Raw genomic sequence first — 22,500 nt, forward strand, 5'->3', positions numbered from 1 at the left:
CTTTTTTACTTTTTTTGCCATACTATACTATGACTTTTTTTGACTTTTTATGCCTTACTATACTATGATATTTTTCTGACTTTTTTTGCCTTACTATACTATGATTTTTTTTGCCTTTCTATACTGTAACTTTTTTTAAACTTTTTTCTCCTTACTATACTATGACTTTTTTTTGCCTTACTATACTGTGACTTTTTCTGACTCTTTATGCCTTACTATAATATGACTTTTTTTTCGTACTTTTTTTGCCTTGCTATACTACGACTTTTTTTTGCCTTACTATATTATGACTTTTTTTTGCCATACTATAATATGACTTTTTCTGACTTTTTCTGCCTAACTATACCATGACTTTTTTTTTAACTTTTTTTGCCTTACTATACTATGACTTTTTTTTGCCTTACTATACTGTAACTTTTTTTTAACTTTTTTTGCCTTACTATACTATGACTTTTTTTTTCTACTTTTTTTGCCATACTATACTATGACTTTTTTTTCTACTTTTTTTGCCATACTATGCTATGACTTTTTTTTACTTTTTTTGCCCTGCTATATATGACTTTTTATGCCATACTATACTATGACTTTTTTTTTTACTTTTTTTGCCTCGCTATACTATGACTTTTTATGCCATACTATACTACGACTTTTTTTTGCCTTACTATACTATGATTTTTTTTTTTATACTTTCTTTGCCTTACTATACTATGACTTTTTTTTCATACTTTTTTTGCCTTACTATACTATGACTTTTTATGCCTTACTATATTATGACTTTTTTCTGACTTTTTTTGCCTTACTATACTTTCACTCTTTTTTTTACTTTTTTCTCCTTACTATATTATGACTTTTTTTCTACTTTTTTTGCCTTACTATACTATGACTTCTTTTTTACTTTTTTTGCCATACTATACTATGACTTTTTTTGACTTTTTATGCCTTACTATACTATGATATTTTTCTGACTTTTTTTGCCTTACTATACTATGATTTTTTTTGCCTTTCTATACTGTAACTTTTTTTAAACTTTTTTCTCCTTACTATACTATGACTTTTTTTTGCCTTACTATACTGTGACTTTTTCTGACTTTTTATGCCTTACTATAATATGACTTTTTTTTCGTACTTTTTTTGCCTTGCTATACTACGACTTTTTTTTGCCTTACTATATTATGACTTTTTTTTGCCATACTATAATATGACTTTTTCTGACTTTTTCTGCCTAACTATACCATGACTTTTTTTTTAACTTTTTTTGCCTTACTATACTATGATTTGTTTTGCCTTACTATACTGTAACTTTTTTTTAAACTTTTTTTTCTTTACTATATTATGACTTTTTTTTCTACTTTTTTTGCCTTTCTATACTATGACTTTTTTTTTGCCATACTATACTATGACTTTTTCTGACTTTTTATGCCTTACTATACTATGACTTTTTATGCCATACTATACTATGACTTTTTTTGCCTCACTATACTATGACTTTTTTCAGATTTTTTTTTGCCATACTATACAATGACTTTTTTTTGCCTTACTATACTATGACTTTTTTTTGCCTTACTATACTGTGACTTTTTCTGACTTTTTATGCCTTACTATACTATGACTTTTTATGCCATACTATACTATTACTTTTTTTTGCCTTACTATACTATGACTTTTTTCTGATTTTTTTTTTGCCATACTATACAATGACTTTTTTTTGCCTTACTATACTATGACTTTTTTTTGCCATGATATACTATGACTTTTTCTGACTTTTTATGCCTTACTATACTATGACTTTTTTCTGACTTTTTTTGCCTTACTATACTATGATTCGTTTTGCCTTACTATACTATGACTTTTTTTTGCCTTACTATACTGTAACTTTTTTTAAACTTTTTTTCCTTACTATACGATCACTTTTTTTTCTACTTTTTTTGCCTTACTATACTATGACTTTTTTTTGCCTTACTATACTGTGACTTTTTCTGACTTTTTATGCCTTACTATAATATGACTTTTTTTTCGTACTTTTTTTGCCTTGCTATTCTACGACTTTTTTTTGCCTTACTATACTATGACTTTTTTTTGCCTTACTATACTTTGACTTTTTCTGACTCTTTATGCCTTACTATAATATGACTTTTTTTTCGTACTTTTTTTGCCTTGCTATACTACGACTTTTTTTTGCCTTACTATACTATGACTTTTTTTTTATACTTTCTTTGCCTTACTATACTATGACTTTTTTTTCATACTTTTTTTTGCCTTACTATACTATGACTTTTTATGCCATACTATACTATTACTTTTTTCTGACTTTTTTTGCCATACTATACTATGACTTTTTTTTACTTTTTTTGCCATACTATACTATGACTTTTTTTTGCCATACTATACTATGACTTTTTCTGACTTTTTCTGCCTAACTATACCATGACTTTTTTTTACTTTTTTTGCCTTACTATACTATGATTTGTTTTGCCTTACTATACTGTAACTTTTTTTTAAACTTTTTTTTCTTTACTATATTATGACTTTTTTTTCTACTTTTTTTGCCTTTCTATACTATGACTTTTTTTTGCCATACTATACTATGACTTTTTCTGACTTTTTATGCCTTACTATACTATGACTTTTTATGCCATACTATACTATGACTTTTTTTTGCCTTACTATACTATGACTTTTTTCTGATTTTTTTTTGCCATACTATACAATGACTTTTTTTTGCCTTACTATACTATGACTTTTTTTTGCCATGATATACTATGACTTTTTCAGACTTTTTATGCCTTACTATACTATGACTTTTTTCTGACTTTTTTTACCTTACTATACTATGATTTGTTTTGCCTTACTATACTGTAACTTTTTTTAAACTTTTTTTCCTTACTATACGATCACTTTTTTTTCTACTTTCTTTGCCTTACTATACTATGACTTTTTATGCCTTACTATATTATGACTTTTTTTGCCTTACTATACTATGATTTTTTTTACCTTATAATACTATGACTTTTCATGCCATACTATACTATGACTCTTTCTGACTTTTTTTTTTTTTCTTAAGTTTATTTTTTAGGGCTTTTTATGCATTTATTTGATAGTATAGTGGAGAGAGACAGGAAACAGGGAGGCAGAGAGGGGGAATGACATGCAGCGAAAGGCCGTCCGATGCGGGATTCGAACCGGGGCCAACAGCTACACGACGCCCCTCTTTCTGACTTTTTATGCCTTAATATACTATGACTTTTTTTTGCCATACTATACTATGACTTTTTCTGCCTTACTATACCATGACTTTTTTTTTAAACTTTTTCTGCCTTACTATGCTATGACTTTTTTTTACTTTTTTTGCCTTGCTATATATGACTTTTTATGCCATGCTATACTATGACTTTTTATGCCATACTTTATCTTGACTTTTTATGACCTTTTATGCCTTAATATACTGTTTTTTGACGATTTTCTTTTTATACTGACTTTTTATCACATACTATACATTGTCGTTTTTTGATGTTTTTATCCCATACTTCACCATGACGTTCAATGATTCTTTATGCCATACAATACCCTTTCGTTTCAATTACTTTTTATGCAATGTTATACTAAGACGTTTTTATGACTTTATACGCCATACTATACTATGTGTTTCTTTGATGTTATTATACCTTACTATACTATGACGCTTTTTTTTTTTTTTTTTTTTAACCATACTGTCATTTTTTGACGATTTAATGTCTTACTATATTATGACGGTAAATTACTTTTTATTCCTTACTATACTGTTACAACACTGAAGAAGTTTTAGAGGTAAGGGAAGCAACATACACAATGAAACCTAGGCTTTTGGCGAAAAAGGCCTTTTTATTGTAACAAATCCAAAATTCAAACAAAAGGTAATGAAATAATAAAGAAATCACTATATTCAGCGACAGAACTCAAAGAGAACACAGCGAGGATGCTTGGGACAAAGGGAAGGGAAAATCAAATAATTAACTAAATAAAACAGCCTTCTTTTCTAAGCAACTAGTCAATATTTCACAAAGCAACCATACTACTACTATGACAGAGTGGCATGGTGTTGCAGTGGGTTTCAAGTTTTTTGGGTTCAAACCCCGGGTCTGGGGCCTTTCTTTATAATTTGCATGTTGTGCTCTTGGGGTCTCTCCAGGTACTCTGGCTTCCTACGGGTTAATTGGCGACACCATAGATTAGTGGATGTTAGTTGTCTTTATATGTCAGCCATGTGATAGAACGGTGACCAGTCTAGGGTGTACTCTGCCCACGTCATTGTCAGTTAGGATTGGCACCAGCCCACAGTGACCCTATAAGGATAAGCGGTATAATGACATTTTAATTAATCATAGATTTAATTCATTAATCAGAAAACACGCATTTAGTTTTCATAGCCAATATTTTATTTATTCAAAAATGGGTATTCTTCATTACACCATCCTCCGCCTTCCCATTGTTTGTTTCTCAGTGTAGAAAAGTACATTTTATTTTTTGTTGACAAATTTTAAATTTCACTTAAAGCAGTCTCAACTGAGGCTAATTAGCACATAAGATTTCAACTATAATTTATTGTGTTTGGGTCAACAGTGGTTCTGCTGTTCAGTTATTATTTTGTTGAACAAAACCTGTTGTAAGCTGTCAGTGTGAGTGACCTGTATCAAAAGTATTTGTTGATTTTCTTCCTAAATTAAAAAAGTTTGTTTTCCATTGTTCATCTGAACTCTTGGGTATCACTAACTTCCAGGTTGAACTACATTAAACACAATTTCTGAACTCTCCTGAGGCTGCGTGACTCTTCAGTTCTAGCTCCATCTTGGACGTCCATATGTTCTAAAGTTCAGCTGAACACGAGGCTTCAACCGTCCGAGTCAAACTCATCTTCAGAGTTCAAGTCATTTTAAATTCCCACTTTGTGAAGCTCAAACTGTTTTTGACCTTTAAGTCCAGAGACACTGATGATGCTCTGTCAGGTCCAGAGGAACACACAGGGATAATGATGATGATGATGATGATGATGATGATGATGATGATGGACTGGACTATGTGTGTGACAGTGGAGCTGTTCTCAGATCAGTTCAGACTGCAGCACTGAGAGACATCTCCACTTCTTCTGATTCCTCCGTCAGATCTTTAGGACGATCACCACCACTTCCATCTGTGGAGAGAAGAAGAAAAGAGGAGATAAACGAGTGTTTTCAGAGACTCACTTCATCAGCTGTCAGTCAGTGATGCAGCAGGGACTTCAGTCCTGTTCAGTCCAGATGTGCAGCAGCTGTGTAGCGTAGCCTGCTTCCTCTCAGCTCTCATGTTAACGTGTTGGAGTGAACACTGAGCTGGAGGCTCACACACCTGCAGAGACTTTTAGCATCAAGTCTGTTCACTCTGCACATTTCCCTCAGTCCACAGTGGAAACAAACTGCTGAGTCATGAAGGTTCATCACTGCTCCAACAGCTCAGTGATGGATTCACTGTCCTGACATTTAAACACAGAGTCTCTGTGTGTTGATGAACATCTGGTCTGTTCCTCACACATCACCTGACAGAGAATCATGGAGGCTGTCACTGGAAACATCTGGCAGAGGGACAGATATACAGATGTGCTCACTGGACTTCAGCAGAGCTTCTGTCTGTATAAAGATCACATGATCACAAAACGTCACGATGCTTCTCTGAAAGAAGAGTCAGCTCCATCAGACTGATCTCAGAGCTGTGACAGAGATCAAACTGATCAGGTCTTGAGTTTTGAAATGAGAGAACAAACTGTCTCAGATCAGATGTGACAGTTTGATGAATGAGGACACTGTCTCTGTTCCTCTGTGAGGCTGTCAGCTGTAATCAGCTTCACTTCCTGTAGACATCAACTCAACAACAACAGTCGTCTTCACATCTACTCAGACACATGATCACAACGAGCTTCTGGCCGCTCTGATTGGCCGACTGTTCTCTCTCTCTGTCTTTCTGTCCAATCCTGACGCCTGTCACCGTTCTCCTCTCACAGCTTCACTGAGGGAAGCAGCTGCTGAGAAGGTCGGAGGTTTCCAGGAAACACTGGCTCTTTGCTCCGACACTGTGTTTAGTACAATATGATGGAAGCAGCAAGGACTGACTCCGCCCCTTTTACTGACCTCAGAGTCTCCAGTCGACAGTCTGGACTCTCCTTAAGATCACACAGCTGCTTCACATCTGGATCCTGCAGCTCATTTCCTCTCAGGTCCAGGTGTCTCAGGTGGGAGGGGTTGGACTTCAGAGCTGAGGCCAGAGAAGAACAGCTGATCTCTGACAATCTGCAGTTCATCAACCTGAATAAAGAATAAAAGATGAGAGTTTAGAGACAAAGGTGAAGGTGAAGGTGAAGGGCCCCCCCCCCTCTAATCCAGAGAGCTTCATTAACAGTGTAAAAGTTAAAAAGCTGAAGAGGATTTTAGCTCATGAATATGAACCTGTCTGCAGGTCAGAGGCAACACAACTTTAACATCAGATTAATCTGAGCACAGAAATAAAACATGGAGTCTGACCTCAGAGTCTCCAGTCGACAGTCTGGACTCTCCAGAAAACCACACAGCTGCTTCACATCTGGATCCTGCAGCTTGTTGTCACTCAGGTCCAGTTCTCTCAGGTGGGAGGGGTTGGACTTCAGAGCTGAGGCCAGAGAAGAACAGCTGATCTCTGACAACCTGCAGTATCTCAACCTGAATAAAGAATAAAACATGTGAGTTTAGAGACAAAGGTGAAGGTCTCACCCCCACTCCCTCTCTCTCTCTCTGAGTGAATGGCAGTGTGAGTGGAGCGTGGTGTTGCAGAGAGCGTTTGTGAAAGTGTGTAAGAAGGATTTTTCTTCCACTGTGTGATTGTTGATGACTTTGTGCTTCTTTTCTCTGTCATCAAAGTTGTGTTAGTTGTTTATTTGTAGGAGTTTGTTTGTTTTGTTTGGCAGCCGAGCATGGCGGTGCGAACACTGTGATCTGTGATTCAGGTTTTTGTTCGAGATGTTTGGTTTGTTTGACGAGGTTTTCTCACAACAGATGTTCATCCTGGGCTTCAGGTACAACAGGAGAGGAAACATTAAAGGTCAGTTATTTAATTTTTGTTAGGTCAGGCAATAATGGCGGTTTACCTGAGCAGGAAAAAACAAGCTGGAAGACTTGGCAGATGTTGATGCAACAGTCATTTATAAGTTGATGCTAAAGGCGAGACTGAAAACTGATTTCAGTTTCTTTATGTTGATGCATAATGCGGAGGAGTTCAAGAAGACATGGAGCCTCAAACAAGTGCTGTGTTCTGTAGAGAATGATGAGCTGGTCACATGTTGAAATGAGTAGTAATTTATTAGATATATAGTTTTTTGTTTATTGATTCTTGAAAATTTCTTCTTGAGCAAGTAAAAGTGGTTTGAAAAATTAAAAAAAACAAAAAAACAAACAAAACTGTCTCTGTGTTTCTACCCCCCCACACCCCCATTCAGAAACCTCTCCATGTGTGATGTAGGTGAGGAAGAGGTGTGTGCGTTTGTATCTGGAGTGGAGGGAACCAGAGAAAGTGAAAAAAGTGAAGCGCCACAGCAAGTTTTTCTGTGTTTAGAAACAGTAACTGAAGATGGAGGCAAACAAACTGGGTCAGAAAAGAAACAGTAACAGACAGTAACTGACCTCAGAGTCTCCAGTCCACAGTCTGGACTCTCCAGAAAATCACACAGCTGCTTCACATCTGGATCCTGCAGGTCGTTGTCACTCAGGTCCAGGTGTCTCAGGTGGGAGGGGTTGGACTTCAGAGCTGAGGCCAGAGAAGAACAGCTGATCTCTGACAAACTAGAGTTCTTCCATCTGAATAAAGAAAGAAAGATGTAAATCAAAGTCATTGATCATTGATCAGATGTGTCCAGAAGAAAAGTGAAAGTTGTTTTGTCAGGATGTTTTCAGTGTTTCTTTAGTGTAATTCTCATTTGAGCCACAAGAGGCAGCAGTTCACCACCACCTCAGTCTGAACAGAACTACAAACATTCATGTTTCTACCAGGTGATTTCTCTTCATTCAGTCTGAACACAATGTTCATACAGTTTATTGTGTGTTGTCAGTTCTAATCTCACTGTCATGTCTCAGTTTAAATGAATCGTCTCTGACAGGCGCTGTGCTGCACCTTCCCTCTGCTCAGTGCAGGGAAACCTGTCCTGGTACAATCCATTGGAAATAAAGGGTTTCAGAGGGCAGCGGTGTCACTGTCACGCTGTGTCTGAAAGCCCCATTAGGGTCGGGCTCTCAACAACCGCTCATCCAAACCACTTCACAGAGGACACAGCACTAACTCAGGTCCTCAGCTTCACACTCACCAAGTCTGAGCTCCATCAGCTGAGCAGTTGTTGAGAAGATCAGAGGACAGAGATTTCTCCATTTATCAGTCGCACATTAGATTCAGCTGTAAGATCTACATCAGAGAACTGACCTCAGAGTCTCCAGTCGACAGTCTGGACTCTCCTTAAGATCACACAGCTGCTTCACATCTGGATCCTGCAGGTTGTTGTAGCTCAGGTCCAGTTCTCTCAGGTGGGAGGGGTTGGACTTCAGAGCTGAGGCCAGAGAAGAACAGCTGATCTCTGTCAACAAGCAGCTCTTCAACCTGAATAAAGAAGAAAAGATGGAGATAAAATCATTGATAATCAATCAGATATGTCCTAATCAATGATCTTCTCTCTTAAAGGAGCAGAGTGACTTTGTCCTTCTGTTGTTGTGGATCATCATCATGTCACATCTACTCACATCATCCACATGTCAGAACAACATTCACACACCTGTTCATGTCAACACACATTCATCAGCTGCTGCTGACCTCAGTACAGTCTGTCAATACAGAATCAATATCTGATCGGACGTGTTGGACTCAGATCAGTTCATTATCTAACGTATCACATGACCTTCTTCTTCCTGTGTTGGTGGCTCAGCAGGTTCGTGTTTGATGTTTGTGTCTTGAACAGTCACATGTCACATTGTGATGACGAGGTGTTGTGGCAGTGATCCTTCCTGCTCCACACTGACTGTGAAGTCTCTTCCTAACACAGCTACTGTCACAATGACGTGATGAGTTCATGTGAAGCTGAATGAAGCTTCAGAGTCTGAGTCACACAGATCCACAGTCTGTCCACAGAGTCCCTGTTTAGTACTAAATGTCCTCTGTGAGTTCCTGTCCCTCCATGACTGAATCACTGTTATTAGAGCCCAGATTTACCACTAATACTCAACCATCATCATCATTCTCTTTCTCTCCCCAGTTTCTCTCCTCTCCACCCAACCGGTCGAGGCAGACCCCCCCCCCCCGGCCTCATCAGTCCTGACTTCATCTTCACTGATGGACAACATGAACCGCAGGAAGCTGAAAAACCGTCAAACATTTCCCCGTCATGACTCGACTTCTGCCGGCCTCTAAATAAACCCTGCTCCTGTCTTTATGTCTGATCCTGAACTGCAGTCAATGAGATGAATTATCTACAAACCCACAACAGCTCCAGTCAGTGAACTGACCTCAGAGTCTCCAGTCCACAGTTTGGACTCTCCAGTCCAGCAGACAGGATCCTCACTCCTGAATCCTGCAGCCTGGTGTCACTCAGGTCCAGGTGTCTCAGGTGGGAGGGGTTGGACTTCAGAGCTGAGGCCACGACTTCACAGTGAGTCTCTGAGAGTCCACAACCAGCAAACCTGTAATGACACGTTCATTACACAGAGTCATTATGTAAGAGGACACTTCATATTGATTATTAGTGCCACGGGTGCTCAGCTCCGAGCCATCTATTAATATTCTGTTTCGGGTTTATTATTCTTCCGCCAAATTTCGGCGCGTAACTCGTCCCGCAGCTTTGAGAAAACCCCGGTAATATATACATCAAAACGTGCGTCTTGATCCCGAAAGGGGTGCTATGACTTTTGGTGTTAAAATTCCAATTTTTCCCAAAGTTATTCCCAAAAAACTGGGAATAAATAATGCATTAGAAATGCATTGGAATTTTCTTTAGAAACCCACCTTTTTTCTACAAAATTGCACCTTTTTTCTGAGTCACCCAGCTCTCTCATACCTGCACGTAGAAATGTGATTCAAACTGTAAAACGGAGGAAAACTTCTGCTCTTTCCAAAAGACAGGAACTGTTTTTACATAACAACTTTTCAAACTGTGAGCACTCAAAGGAGGAGTGCAAATCACTTTTTCTTCAAAGTTAGAGTGAAAGCGTCAGTTGGCTAGAGTGCGTGAAGCAGTAAAAAATAACCTTTATTTTTATTTTTAACTCGAGCTCGCGGCCAAACCGTAAAAAGGAGACAAATAATTCTTTCTGAAAATGTAGACATAGTTGTTGGGATTCATAAAATGTAACTTTGACAGGCAGGGTCTGCACAAAATTTAAACGGGGCTGCCGAGTCCGGCAGCAATACCTGTCTCACTCTCATTGACTCCTAATGTAATTGTCTTTTTTTTTCAAAAGAATCTCTCTCTGTCTTCGCACTGAGCTTACTCACTCATTTTAAGGAATATCTGAATAAAATAGAGACTGTAGAAACTTCTGGCTTCAGTGTCTGGCACGGTCTTTTCGGTTTATGAAAAGAAGTAACAGTTTTCTCATAATTTGCAGTTGTTTGAAACCATGTAGAAGCCAAATTCTGGGCAGATTTTCACATTGCCATGGCAACGGCAGCTCCTGACCTGTGTGCGTGCGTGCGTGCGCCTAGCAACCAGATAACCAACTCTCCAAGCTCCGCTAGCTTTACATTAGCCGCATGTTAGGTCTTAAATTACATTTAGTTAGGTCTTAAATATGTAAGTCCATTTACTGCTTCCTTCGTTGCTGTTTTTTTGTTTTGTTAAAAGAGTGAATGAAGTTGTGACGGTCTCCGCTGAGACAGAGGAGAGGAGAAGCTACTAGCCCTCTCTCGCTGTCACTTCTAGTCGCGTTGCTCTCCTCCCCAGTAATGTTAAATTTAGCACAGAAAAAAACATAATAGTGGTAATTTAAATAGCGGTTCATGGGATTTATTAACCCTCAGGGGTCCCTCTGTCCTTTTTTGGACATTTTCTTCACTTTTCTTTTTTGATTTGCTGATCATTTTGGCTGTGTTACAGCTGAAGGTATGGATTTCTGCAAGAAAGTGTCTTTTTTTACATATTTTTAAAATCTAATGTCAGTTACTGTTACAGGTCTATTATACACTGGTAACACATTTTGTTCCCTCTGGGGTTCCTCGCGTCCAAAAAAGGACACACAAAGAAAATGCTATAAAATCATCATATATCAATATTTTTTTCTGCTTTTTTTTGCATACATCTCTTAAACCACTTCAGTTCTGCTCAAACCTACCAAATGTTTATTAGTTTTCAGGATTTTAACCCTTTAAATGCCCGTTTGAAGACATGCTGCCTCTTGTTTTATTAAAAAAAACAACACAGAATATGAGATATTTCCCACATAATACATGATGGAGGGATGTGACATTGTTTTATATCAGAGTCTTTTATATCAAGACATTTCTCAAAACCAGAATATGATCAGGGTGACTTTTGAACACTGGAAATAAATCATGTACTCATCCCGGCAGTAGCCCCCGTGGCACTCAAAATTTCCCTGGAATTTTCTAGTTTCATATGAAGACGTGCGTCTCAGATGACTGAGTGAAGTTTTCACTCTTTTTCAGCACAAAAACACAAAGTGATAAAGTTGAATTAATGTCACCAGAAAGATGTTATCAGTCTGTAGGATCTCCATCTCCAGACTCATGGAAATGGTTTTTAACTATTCCATTATAGAAACCTCCACCTTGAACCGTCACCTTACCGTGGTGGAGGAGTTTAAGATCCCTAATGGCCCTAGGAGCTATGTTGTCTGGGGCATTTTGCCCCTGGTAGGGTCTCCCATGGCAGATTGGTTCTAGGTGAAGGGCCAGACGAGGAATGGTTCAGAAGATCCCAATGACAAAAAAGATCAAGAAGGTGTGTACCCGGCCCAGAGGGATACCAGGGCTCCGCCCTGGAGCCAGGCCTGGGGTTGGGGCCCGTGGGCGAGTGCCTGGTGGATGGGCCTTAGCCCATGGGGCCCAGCCGGGCCCAGCCTGAACCGGCTACATGGGTTCGTCTACCAGTGGGCCCACCACCTGCAGGAAGAGTCAGCGGGGTCCGGTGCAGTGTGGATTGGGCAGCAGACCAAGGCGGGGGCCTTGGCGGTCCGATCCTCAGTTACGGAAACTAGTTTTTGGAACATGGAACGTCACCTCTCTGGCGGGGAAGGAGCGGGAGCTTGTGGAAGAGGTGGAACGGTACCAGCTAGATATAGTCGGCCTCACCTCAACACATAGCGTCGGCTCCGGAACCCAAGTCCTTGAGAGGGACTGGAATTTCCTCTTTGCTGGAGTTGCTCTGGGGGAGAGGCGGAGGGCCGGGCTGGGCTTTTTGGTGGCCCCAAGGCTCTCTGCCTGTATGTTGGGGTTCACCCCGGTGGACGAAAGGGTTGCGTCCCTGCGCTTCCGGGTCGGGGATCGGGTTCTGACTGTTGTCGGTGCTTATGCGCCGAACAGCAATTCAGACTACCTGCCCTTTTTGGAGTCCTTGGGACGGGTGCTGGAAAGTGCCCCGAAAGGGGACTCCATTGTCCTATTGGGAGACTTCAACGCTCACGTGGGCAATGACAGCGTGGCCTGGAGGGGTGTGGTGGGGAGGAATGGCCTGCCCGATCTGAACCCAAGTGGTGTTCAGTTATTGGACTTCTGTGCTAGTCACAGTTTGGCCATAACTAACATCATGTTCAAACATACGGATGTCCATAGGTGCACATGGCACCAGGACACCCTAGGTCACCGGTCTATGATTCACTTTGTAGTCGTATCATCAGACCTGCGGCCGTATGTTTTGGACACTCAGGTTAAGAGAGGAGCAGAGTTGTCAACTGACCACCACATGGTGGTGAGTTGGATCAGATGGCGGGGGAAGACGCCGCGCAGACCTGGCAGGCCCAAACGGGTTGTGATGGTCTGCTGGGAAAGCCTTGCGGAAGAACCTGTCAAGATGATTTTCAACTCACGCCTCCGGCAGAGTTTCGATCGCGTCCCGAGGGCGGTGGGGGACATTGAGTCCGAATGGGCCTTGTTCCGCTCTGCTATTGTTGAGGCGGCTGTTGCGAGCTGCAGCAGGGTAGCTGGGGCCAGTCGTGGCGGTAACCCCCATACCCGCTGGTGGACACCAGAGGTGGGGGAAGCCGTCAGGCTGAAGAAGGAGGCCTACAGGGCGTGGTTGGCCTGTGGGTCTCCGGAATCAGCTGACTGGTACCGGTGGGCCAAGCGGAGCGCGCCCGCGGCAGTTGCTGAGACAAAAAGTTGGGCGTGGGAGGAGTTCGGTGAGACTATGGAGGAACACTATCGATCGGCTCCAAAAAGGTTCTGGCAAACCGTCCGGCACCTCGGGGGGGGGCAGAAGTTGCCGAGGTAGTGAAACAACTGCGCGGTGGCGGAGCCCCGGGGGTTGATGAGATCCGCTCTGGGTATCTCAAGGCTCTGGGTGTTGTAGGACTTTCTTGGTTGACACGCCTCTGCAACATTGCGTGGACCTCGGGGGCAGTGCCTCTGGAGTGGCAAAAAGGGGTGGTGGTCCCCATCTTTAAGAAGGGTGACCAGAGGGTGTGTTCCAACTACCGGGGAATTACACTCCTCAGCCTCCCCAGTAAGGTCTATGCCAGGGTACTGGAGAAGAGGGTCCGGTCGGTAGTCGAACCTCAGATCGAGGAGGAGCAATGTGGTTTTCGTCCTTGACGTGGAACTGTGGACCAGTTCTTTACCCTTGCTAGAGTGCTCGAGGGGGCATGGGAGTTTGCCAATCCAGTCCACATGTGTTTTGTGGATTTGGAGAAGGCTTACGACCGTGTCCCCAGGGGCTCCCTGTGGTGGGTGTTCCGGGAGTATGGGGTGGATGGCCCCTTGTTAGCGGCCATCAAGTCCCTGTACCAAAGGAGTGTGAGTCTGGTTCGCGTAGCCGCGGTAAGTCGGACCTGTTCCCGGTGAGGGTTGGACTCCGTCAGGGCTGCGCTTTGTCATCGGTACTGTTCATAACTTTTATGGACCCCTCCATCCGGGTGGTGAAGGGGTTTGGGTTCGATGGCGGGAGGATCTTGTCTCTGCTTTTTGCGGATGATGTGGTCCTCTTAGCTTCATCGAGCACCGACCTTCAGCTTCAGCTGGGGCGGTTTGCAGCCGAGTGTGAAGCAGGTGGGATGAGGATCAGCACCTCCAAGTCTGAGGCCATGGTTCTCAGCCGGAAACGGGTGGATTGCCCGCTCCGGGTCGGGGGGAGGTCCTGCCTCAGGTGGAGGAGTTTAAGTATCTTGGGATCCTGTTCACGAGTGAGTTTAGGATAGAACGGGAGATCGACAGGCGGATTGGGGCGGCGTCAGCAGTGATGCAGGCGCTGAATCGGTCCGTTGTGGGGAAGAGGGAGCTAAGCCGGAAGGCGAAGCTCTCGATTTTCCAGTCGATCTACATTCCAACCCTCACCTATGGTCATGAGCTTTGGGTAATGACCGAAACAACGAGGTCCCAAATACAAGCGGCCGAAATGAGTTTCCTCCGCACGGTGGCCGGGCTCAGCCTTAGAGATAGAGTGAGGAGCTCGGTCATCTGGGAGGAACTCATCAAGATTTTACCAATGAATTCATGAATCCAGAAACAGACTAAATTACTACGTATTTTATTAACTGATATTAACTGATTCAAATAATTTACAGATGAATATCAATCCATCAATAAATGTCATATTAAAAAGAGGTTTAGAAAAAACATTAAAACAAACACATTTGGGACGTCGTGTGGCGTAGTGGTCTAAGAAGGCGCCCTATGTGGCCACGGTTCGAGTCCCGCATCGGACGGCCTCTCTCTCTCTCTCTGCCTCCCCATTTCCTGTCTCTCTACTGTACTATCAAATAAAGGCATAAAAAGCCCCAAAAGATATAATTAAAAAAAACAAACAAATACATCATTTAAACTAAGATAAAAAGCTGCTGTGATAAAACCTCCACCAGTTCTTCACTTGTTTGATCAGGTTTTCCTTCGTCTCCATCACCCAGAGGAAGATGAATCAATCATTAGACATAAACAGAATAACTGTTCATTAACTTGACAACTATAAACACAACTGAAAAATCAATATTCAGCATTTGAAACAGCTCAAGAACATCTGTGACAAAATACAACGGACACTGTGAAACTCTATAACTCGATAATCACATGTGGACTCACCGAGCCTTCCTGCAGTTCCTCACAGCTGGGATCAGTCTCTGTCGTCCCTCCTCTGATGTGTTGTACTCCTTCAGGTCCAACTCATCCAGAACCTCCTCTGACATCTGCAGCATGTAGGCCAGAGCTGAGCAGTGGATCAGAGAGAGTCTCTCCTCTGATCTGTTCTTTGACTTCAGGAACTTTTGAATCTCCTGGTGAACTGAGTGATCCTTCATCTCCATCAGACAGTGGAAGATGTTGATGCTTCTGTCAGGAGAGGTTTTTGGCCTCTTCCTCTTCAGGTTGGTGATGGCTCTCTGGATGGTTTCTGGACTGTTCTCTTTCTGACCCAGCAGACCTCCTAAGAGTCTCTGGTTGGTCTCCAGAGAGAGGCCATGAAGGAAGCGAACAAACAGGTCCAGGTGACCGTTTCTACTTCTGAAGGATTTCTCCATGGCTGCCCCCAGGAACTCATCCGGAGATGAATCAACATGTTGTTTCCCCAGGAAGTTCTCCAGGACCTCTGTCTTGCTGTTGGTGTAACAGTGGAACATGTAGACTGCAGCCAGAAACTCCTGAACGCTCAGATGAACAAAGCAGTAGACTGTTTTCTGGAAGATCACACTCTCTCTTCTGAAGATCTCAGTGCAAAGTCCTGAGTACACCGAGGCCTCTGTGACATCAAGACAACACTGCTCCAGGTCTTCTTGGTAGAACATGATGTTTCCTTTCTCCAGATGTTCAAACGCCAGCCTCCCCAGCTTCAGAAGAACTTCCCCGTCAGCCTCCGTCAGCTCCTGTGGACTCGTCTCACGTCCCTCATGGTACTTGTTCTTCTTCCTCTGTGTCTGAACCAGCAGGAAGTGTGAGAACAGGTCAGTCAGGGTCTGGGGCAGCTCTCCTCTCTGGTCTGTGGTCAACATGTGCTCCAGAACTGTAGCAGTGATCCAGCAGAAGACTGGGACTTGACACATGATGTGGAGGCTCCTGGACGTCTTGATGTGTGAGATGATTCTGCTGGACAGCTCTTCATCACTGGATCTCCTCCTGAAGTACTCCTCCTTCTGGGCGTCAGTGAAGCCTCGTACTTCTGTTACCCTGTCCACACATGTAGGAGGGATCTGATTGGCCGCCGCAGGTCTGGAAGTTATCCAGACGAGAGCCGAGGGAAGCAGATTCCCCCTGATGAGGTTTGTCAGCAGCACGTTGACTGATGACTCCTGTGTGACATCACACACAGACTTCCTGTTGTTGAAATCCAGTGACAGTCTGCTTTCATCCAGGCCGTCAAAGATGAACAGAACTTTACAGACAGCGAGCTGCTCTGCTGTGACCTTCTGTAATGTTGGATGGAAAACATGGAGCAGCCTGAGAAGACTGTACTGCTGATCTCTGATCAGGTTCAGCTCCCTGAACGAAAGCAGAACCAGCAGACTGACATCTTGGTTCTCCAAGCCCTCTGCCCAGTCCAGAGAGAACTTCTGCACTGAGAAGGTTTTTCCAACGCCAGCGACGCCGTTGGTCAGAACCACTCTGATGGGTCTCTGCTGGTCAGGTGAGACTTTAGAGACGTCTTCTCTCTGCTGGTCAGGTAAGGCTTTAAAGATGTCGTGGCACCTGATTGGAGCGTCATGGAGGGTCTCCATCTTGGAAGTTGTCTCCAGTTGCCTCACCTCATGTTGGGTATTAACCTCTTCACTCTGTCCCTCTGTGATGTGGAGCTCAGTGTAGATCCTGTTGAGGAGTGTTCCACTTCCTGTTCCATCAGTTCCTTCAGTCACATGTTCACATCTGCTCCTCAGACTGATCTTATGTTGATCTAAAACCTCCTGCAGAACAACGTCCACTGTCACAGAAAAAAGAATAATTAATGGTAATAATTAGTAATTATTACCGACATAATCAATAAGAAAAACAAACATAATGGAAATGGTTTTAGATTACATGACAGAACAGACATTTAAATGGTCATGTTGCATGGCAACAACAAGTCCTGGTTTCAGAAATGATGACATCATCATACAGATGTTCAGTCTCACTTTGTTCAGTGCTGGTCTGACTGGCTGTCTGCAGTCCAGGTCTTGTTCTGGGTCTTTGTCCACACTGGGGACAGGAGGAGTCTCCTGATGAACCAGACTGGTCCCAGTATGAGGTGATGCACTGTCTGCAGAACCAGTGTCCACAGCTGGTAGAGACTGGATCCTTCAGGACGTCCTGACACAGAGCACAGCTGGACAGCTGCTGCTCCACAGACACATCACTCCTCTTCCTCCCTCTGTGGACACATGAAAAGACTTGTTTTTTCATGGCTGCTTCACACACATGTTCAACCCAGTGGCACAGAAGATCAATACAATCATCACACATCATTAGTATCACTAGTTCAGTCTCTGTCCACACGTGAGATATGGTCACAGCCCCTCCTTCTGTTCATGAGTTACAGCATTGAATAACTTCCAGAGGTGTTTTTGCAGAACATTATGATGTCAGAGTGAAGTTGACCTTCGATCTTTTGGATTTAAAATGTCACCACTACATCCTTTTAACCTATGAGACATTTGTGTTGAACTGTGTCTTAATTAGTGTGTGACCTTTGATCTTTGATCTTTGACCATCAAATACTGATCAGATCATGTTTAAGTCTGAGTGAACATCTGGTTCATTCAAGGCCGTCCAGAGATATCGCTTTGACCAGAACGTGACAGATGGACAACCTGAAAAAATAATGCCTCTGGTCCTGACTGTGTCCAGCAAGGAGTAAAAAAGGGGCCACAAATCCTCAGTAGAGATCCACCCAGGACACCTACTACTGCTAATGGTGAAATACATTTCGACACTGAGTCATCTTCAGCTCAGTTTACAGTAGAAACAGTCTCTTACTGTGTGTCTGAGCGTCCAGGTTCATTGCTGAAGAACAGAGGAAATTCTTTGGACTGGTCACTCTTCATAGACCAACAGCTGGGGACTGGAGACTCTGCTCCGTCCTCCTCTTCCTTCAGACCACTCGTCATCTTCACAGATCACTGTCAGAAGCAAACCTGCATCACTGCAGACACACCTGTAAATTCATGTTTATTCTACATTTGTATCATTAAAACCACGTGTATTTTCTATAAAGACAAACTTTGACTGTGGTTTAAACTGGTCCGACTTCAGGTAAACGTCACATGTAGCTGTGAGAGCACAGAAACTGTTGGTTATTTTTCTAAAATGAAGTAGAACTAAAGAGAAAAATCAGCAGATAAATCAATTGTTTCCTCCTTCAACTGTCGACTTTAAAATGGAGGCTGGGCTGACGTTATACTTTCACTTTCACCTTTTCTCCCCGTTTGCCGCCTCTTCTTCTCTTATTTAAACCCGTGTTTAAACCTGTAATTCCATATTGCCTTTTCCTGCTAGTATCCTTGTAGCTACAGTCCCAGAAAACTCGGGATAAAACAACTGTTCTCTTCGGTTTATACTTTAACTGCTTGAGCAGACGCGACTTCGCCTCTGTTCACGCTCAACGAACAGAACAGGTTCGCCTCCGCTGTTCGCTTCGTCCTGTTTCGACGAATCGATGGCATTAACATCTATGCGACACCTCCTCCTTTTATGTAACAGATACGAGTTTTGATAATCGACGTTTAAAATCGTTCCCAACTTTATATAATCACTTCCAACTGAAACTGTGGGGATGATAAGTTTTCGGACAGTTCGCGCTCGGTTAGCTAGCGACCTGGATATAACAACGACTTAAATGTACTAAAAACATTTATTTTCCGGTAAACTTCAGGTCTATGTTCAGACACGAAGTTAAACAGATTGCTCACAGACTACAGTCCAACTGGAGACTAAACTAGAGCCACTGACAGAGAAAAAAATAACAATAATAGTGTAAATCTTACACTGCGTCACCAAGGGTCCGCCATTTTCAACGGTCAGACTTCCGGTCCTTCATCTGCCTTCACAATAAAAGCGTCAATTCCATATGTCAAACACAACAGAGTATTACGGCCACATTGACGAACAGGCGGAAAAAAGAGAAATCTGAAATTTTCGAGAACAAAGTCGTAATCTTACAAGAATAATGTCGTAATCTTGAGAATAAAATCATAATATTTCAAGAAAAAAGTCATAACATTACGAGAATGAAGTCGTAATTTTACGAGAATAAAGTCATTTTACAAGAAAGAAAAATCATAATTTTACAAGAAAGAAGTTATAATATTCCAAGAATAAAGTGGTATTGTTAGAGGAATTAAAATTTTAAATTTTTGAGGGAAAAAAAACATATTTTTTTAGGAAACCAATCAAATGGGTGAAAGGACAGAACAATAGAATAGACTCAGTTTCTTCACAATCTTTTCCATCTCCTGATGATGATGATGATGAGTCAAAAGGTGAAGTTTCTCCTTATTAGTGAAACCTCTGCTAAAGTAGAACTTCACAGGATGCTCCATATTCTTCATTTTGAAGCTTCAGATATTTCCCTTCAAAACACAGAACCTAAAATTCCAACTTTATTCCCATAATATTATGACTGTAAAATTATGACCTTTTTCTGATAAAATTATGACTTTATTCTTGAAATATTATTTTATTCTCAAAATTATTACTTTATTCTAGCAATTTCAGATTTTTTTTCCTCAATGTGGCTTTAATACTCCATATAAACTTGAACAGGCCGACCATGTTTACAGTTGAAGCTGGAGGGAGCTCTGGTTCAGGGTCAGTTTGACTATGCTGCCACCTCCTGGTGTAAAGGAGCATCTCAACTCCTCAAAAATAAACAGAAGGAACAAACCAAGTCAATAAAGGTCATGGTAAAACTTTACATATTCTTAACCCATTCACACATGTGGAGTCTGAGCACCTCTGAAAGCTTTAAGGGATCACTTGTCACTGATAAAGATACAGTCAGAATCAGGCCCCTCTGAATGTCAGCAAATTACCTCAATATATTGTTCATGTATGTCCCATATAACATGTAAAACATGACACCATGTCAAAGCTTTGTGCACATTTACACATTTTGTCACCTTCATCCAATGAGCAGGTTTATTTAATGACAGAGGGGGAGGTAACTGCTTTAGTCATCTTCTACATATTTGATTTAAATAAAATGAAATAATTATTCAGTGGAGGTGGAAGGTAAGTGAGGAGGTTTAAATGAGGGATGTACCTGAACGCAGCAGCAGGTGAGTCCAAATGAAAATAAAACTAATGACGTATAAAAAGAAGAAATCATCAAGATGTTTTATTTATTGCTTCATCAACAGCAACATAAACAGTACATTTATAAAACAGGACAAGACTATCAGAACTTCAGTTTATCTCCATGGAAACACTTCAGTCTGATCGTTTAGTCCCTGTGTGGACTTGACATGAGGACGACGAACGCATCACATTTAAATTCAGCCCACACCTGCCACTGCATGTTAAAACACTACATTTCCCAGAGTGCCCATGGGCACACAGGAAAAACAGTTTTAGAAAAAGGCATTTTAGGAGAAAGAGGTTCAGGAGGTGATCAGGTTTGTCTCATCTGAATCCATCTGTGAACTAGAAACTATAAATACATTAATTTAAACATTAAAATCTATGTTTGTACAGATTCATTTAAAATTTTACACCAAAGTAACAAAGCAGACTTTAGATTCTTTACCTCTATAAAACAATGTACATACAGTCTGTACATAAACACTGAGTAATGTTTGATATCTGACTCATTCTAACCCCAGGTACAGCAGATAAACAGCTTCACTCACATCTGGAACAATGATTTATTGATTTAAACTCTCTCCACCAATCAGGAGCTGTGGCTAAAATGAAAGGCACCAATAACAATACGATGGACCCACCCCTTTATGATGTCACACAGATCAATATGGAGACATGATAGTTAAATAATGTCAAAAGTGATTATTTCTGTAATAAATAATATTTTTTACAGTTATTTTATTCTGAAACCTTTGAGTCTTCTTCCTGTTGATTATATTTAAAGTTGATAGGAGGATTTCTGAGAGAGTTTCATGGCTCTTTGTTCATCAGACAAACTCTCCACCTGGAGTTCTCTGTAATTAAAGCTTCACTTCCTGCTCAGACTCGCTGTTAATAATCAATGTTACACACTGATGTGCAGCTGCAGCTGGAGAGTCTCAGTCCAGTGTTCCCTCTCTGAGCTCTGGGTTTGGTCTCCACCAGCTCTCTGACTGAGTCTGTCAGTGATGATCCAGGTCCATATTCACTACTTGTTTCATCTGACCACTCAGAGTCGCACTAAAAGTTTCTGACTAAGCTTTCTCCTAAATCCTCTTCACAGCTGCTGAGACAAACTTCACTGAGTGAAGTGAAAACTCCTGAACTAACAGAGCAACTCAGTTCTAATGTCTGACGTCATGATGAAAACACACGTGACCATCCTGCAGTAAATAAACCAGAACCTGCTCCTCCTCCACTCCAGGTCACATCCTGTTTATCCAGTCAGAGCAAATATTACACATCACCCATCAGTGTGACATCTTGTCATAATTAATGAATCATAAAGTTTGGACTGACGCTCATTATTTTAAGTTGTGAGAAACTTTTATCTGTAAGATGTCTGAATACGGGTCCTGATCATCAGAGCCAATGAAACTCCTTCAGATGTGTCCACACTGAACCTCAGAGACCACCAGAGATCTGATTGGTCCAGCACACCTCAATCGCCCACTGGCCCCCTCCCACCTCCAGAACGGCAACCCTGAGGCGACTCCTCAGACTCCCAGAGCCTCCCCAGCCAATCACGTCAGCCTGCCGCCACTTCCTGTCCCTCCCTCCTCCTCTTCTTCTTCTTCTGTGGTAAGCGGCTCGACTTGAGCGCGGCAAGTCGCGACAAAGTCCAGATAGACGCCAGATGAGGACATCATTCTGCCTCCCCCTCCTCCCCTCCTTCACCCCCTCCTCCATCTTTCTCTTCCTCCTCCTCTTCCTCCTTTCCTTCACCTGCATCCTCTTCTCCTCCTCCCTCCTCTTCTCCTCCTCCCTCCTCCTCCCTCTGTACATCCTCCTTCCTTTCCTCCTCTTCACCACTACCTCCTGCCTCCTCCCCCACTTTCCCTCCTTCCTCCCCCTCTGTTCCATCCTCCTCCTCCCTCACTCCTTCATCAGTCTCCTCTTCCTCCTCCACGTTCTCCTCCTCCCTCACTCCTTCACCAGTCTCCTTTTCTTCACCCACTTCCCCTCCTTCCTCCCCCTTAGTTCCATCCTCCTCCTCCTCCCTCACTCCTTCACCAGTCTCCTCTT

At 42.1% G+C, this 22,500-nt stretch overlaps 2 protein-coding genes across 10 annotated transcripts in view; both read right to left on the minus strand.

Moving 5' to 3' along the window:
• The window catches only part of LOC130160996 (NACHT, LRR and PYD domains-containing protein 12-like), a 347,054-nt gene extending 327,888 nt beyond the window's left edge, over window positions 1-19,166 (minus strand). The window contains exons 1-9 of one of the 4 annotated variants that reach the window (XM_056363868.1): window positions 19,122-19,166; window positions 18,115-18,292; window positions 17,274-17,509; window positions 15,256-17,080; window positions 9,519-9,692; window positions 8,446-8,619; window positions 7,656-7,829; window positions 6,525-6,698; window positions 6,135-6,308 (exon numbers count right to left, since the gene is read on the minus strand). In XM_056363868.1, the coding sequence (XP_056219843.1) occupies window positions 6,135-6,308; window positions 6,525-6,698; window positions 7,656-7,829; window positions 8,446-8,619; window positions 9,519-9,692; window positions 15,256-17,080; window positions 17,274-17,509; window positions 18,115-18,245 (3,062 nt within the window). In that variant the 5' untranslated portion in view covers window positions 18,246-18,292; window positions 19,122-19,166. Of the gene's footprint in view, window positions 1-6,134; window positions 6,309-6,524; window positions 6,699-7,655; window positions 7,830-8,445; window positions 8,620-9,518; window positions 9,693-15,255; window positions 17,081-17,273; window positions 17,510-18,114; window positions 19,083-19,121 lie in introns of those variants that run through there. The other 3 variants (XM_056363869.1, XM_056363867.1, XM_056363870.1) reach the window with 3 other exon arrangements.
• Window positions 19,167-20,445: 1,279 nt separating this feature from the next.
• LOC130161001 (5'-AMP-activated protein kinase subunit gamma-2-like) overlaps window positions 20,446-22,500 on the minus strand; it is a 30,295-nt gene continuing 28,240 nt past the window's right edge. For all 6 annotated transcript variants that reach the window (XM_056363901.1, XM_056363898.1, XM_056363903.1 and 3 more), the window contains one exon: window positions 20,446-22,500. This exon is cut by the window's right edge and continues 324 nt beyond it. In XM_056363901.1, the coding sequence (XP_056219876.1) occupies window positions 22,121-22,500 (380 nt within the window). In that variant the 3' untranslated portion in view covers window positions 20,446-22,120.

Source organism: Seriola aureovittata, chromosome 20 (assembly GCF_021018895.1).
Source record: "Seriola aureovittata isolate HTS-2021-v1 ecotype China chromosome 20, ASM2101889v1, whole genome shotgun sequence".
Lineage (NCBI taxonomy): Eukaryota > Metazoa > Chordata > Actinopteri > Carangiformes > Carangidae > Seriola > Seriola aureovittata.